Here is a 2,391-nt window from a genome sequence, read left to right as displayed (position 1 = left end):
TAGGCACCACCACACAAGCCCACGGCGTATACCCTACCCAGTCCTCATTAGGGGGACAATGCAAGGGGCTCCCCGCTACGCCCCGCCACTCCCCGTCCTGTAGCACAGCCCTCATAACTGTACCATTCTATCGAAAACTTTGTGCAGGCCGGCTGCTTCTCTCTCACTTCTCAAACTTTGCCCCGGGGCGATGTGTCAAGTAATATGTCGACGATGGGAACTCCGTGATACTCTGATGCGTCTCCTTGAAATAAAGCCCTCTCTCTCGCCCCAGCCCAACTCACCCCACCCCATTCGACCACACCCTGACGTCCCTGTTGCACAGTAGATATGCTGTAATCTGTGCCCCTTCCCTTTTCCTTCCATTTGTTTACCATAAGACCTCTGCTGTCTGTATTGCTTCTGTCCCCCGTGCCCCGTGTGTGCGTGTGCGTGTGCGTGTGCATGATGTGCGTGCACCCATCCCATACCTACCCCACATAGCTTTGTCATTTATCCGGGAGATCCCTGCCAACCTTCGTCATGAGAGTACACCGTGGTCGGCCCCCTATGGGCGCCCTGCAGGGGCGTAGCGACGGCGATGGCCTGCCCCTCTGAATATGAAAGTACTGGGATGGGAACAACACCACATCCCCCCGACCCCCCGCTGCACACCTGGCTGCCTCTTTTAGATTCTGCATGCGGCGCAATGCAGACGTGTCTGGCCTCGCACCTACTCACCCAGCCCTACACTAACAGACGTAATCACGCCTGCATATTGGCGATTTAACGCTGCATAGCATAAGATCCATCCGTTCGCCCCTGCTGCCTCAAAAAAACAAATTGTGGCGCAAACACACGCGCGAAAAGCAGATTTGTTTCGTTGCCGAAAATGCACAAGGAAATACGAGTGCGCCTGTTTACCAAGCTCTCCTCTAGATTACTAGATGACTTCCTAGTTTGGAGCGGGAGTTGGGCTCCGAACTCTGTATTTTGGTCCGAACTCTCAGCCCCTAAGTCTGGGACGTCTCTCCACTCGCCTTTGATACTAGCTAACAACCTCCCGCACTTTACACTGTTAAAAATAATTTGTGATTTCCTACTCGTGCTTGATACAGACGGAGCAAATGTGAAATCCGGACACTTCTTCGCAGTCGAAAATCGAGCATGCTGCTAGCTTAATTTGAAATCGTTTTGGACCAGTCAGTCGTGGCAACTTATGAAGTTAACCAGTTTTGGATATCGAAGAAGTGTTGTGATTTCGACACACTATTACACTGACCATGTTTTTATCGGGATGAGATACCAAAAAATAAAACACATGTAATGCGTGTAAGATTTTATTTCGTGAAATAATAATAAGTCTCCGTCGATTTTGCCCACAGGTTGTCTCTGCCCGCCCCCCAGGTCCCCACGGGGGACTGCAATCTCTGGTCTATTTTGAAGAATGCCATCGGTAAGGAGCTAAGCAAGATCACCATGCCGGTGGGGTTCAACGAGCCGCTCAGCTTCCTGCAGCGCATGACGGAGTACATGGAGTACGCGCACCTGCTGCGGCTGGCCTCCGAGCAAGATGACCCGATCTCGCGGATGCAGGTCAGTGTCAGTCACGCAGTAAAACACACTACACTTTTTGGTAATCTTTTAACCGCTTTAAACGCAGAATTTTGGACTCTCTCGGAAAGCTAACTTTCGCAGGTGTTCACCGTTTTTTCTAGTTTTTATTTCTGCACTGTAAAACAAAGCCAGCGAATCAATGCTTTGTAACTACAAATTGATGCTTGGTGATGATGAGAATGTCCGCTTTGTATTACGATGCTTCCATTGCCATCGCAACACTGCCTTGCGAAGGCTTTCCCAATGTCCTTTTCAGTCTGCTACTTTCTCGCGAGGCTCCGTTCTCGGCTTATTCGCTGTTCTGCTTGCCCCGCAGTACGTGGCCGCCTTTGCCGTCAGCGCGCTGGGTTCCAACTGGCAGCGCCTGGGCAAGCCTTTCAACCCGCTCCTGGGGGAGACATTTGAGCTGGAGCGGTCGGAGTTCAGGTGAGTGACAGGCGGACAGGGGGGAGAAGACTCGAGAAGGGTCCTCCGGCACTCGAACAAACTGGCTGACCCCTCCCCCTTTTTGCTACTCCCCCAATTTTTCCCGTTCACCCCATTTCTCTCACTCTCACACACTCGCAAACAAAGAAGGGATCTCCACCGTGTGCCAGGGACAACGACACAACAACGCCGATTTGCCTACTCGCACCACCCGTAAGGCGCCCTGGCCGCTTGGTGTGTCGTAGCCCTGACTTGCGGTGGTCCAGAGGAACGCCAGGGAGGTAGGCTAGTGCACGTCAAGCGTCCTTAGCGTGCAGCCTATGCTCCAATTCGCTGGCACCAGAGCAACAGCGAGTCTTACTTGAAAAA

General features: G+C 52.4%; 1 protein-coding gene across 2 annotated transcripts in view; it reads left to right on the top strand.

Annotated features, from left to right (window-relative positions):
- The window catches only part of LOC113207404 (oxysterol-binding protein-related protein 1), a 38,538-nt gene that overhangs the window by 15,761 nt on the left and 20,386 nt on the right, over window positions 1–2,391 (top strand). For both annotated transcript variants that reach the window (XM_052273423.1, XM_026423956.2), the window contains exons 2-3: window positions 1,365–1,575; window positions 1,913–2,022. In XM_052273423.1, coding sequence (XP_052129383.1) covers window positions 1,459–1,575; window positions 1,913–2,022 — 227 coding nt within the window. In that variant the 5' untranslated portion in view covers window positions 1,365–1,458. The remainder of the gene's footprint in view (window positions 1–1,364; window positions 1,576–1,912; window positions 2,023–2,391) is intronic.

Source organism: Frankliniella occidentalis, unplaced genomic scaffold, assembly GCF_000697945.3.
Source record: "Frankliniella occidentalis isolate FOCC.00 unplaced genomic scaffold, Focc_3.1 Scaffold270, whole genome shotgun sequence".
In the NCBI taxonomy this organism is placed as follows: domain Eukaryota; kingdom Metazoa; phylum Arthropoda; class Insecta; order Thysanoptera; family Thripidae; genus Frankliniella; species Frankliniella occidentalis.
Note: the sequence above shows the minus strand (reverse complement) of the source record. Positions and strands in the feature narration are given on the sequence as shown.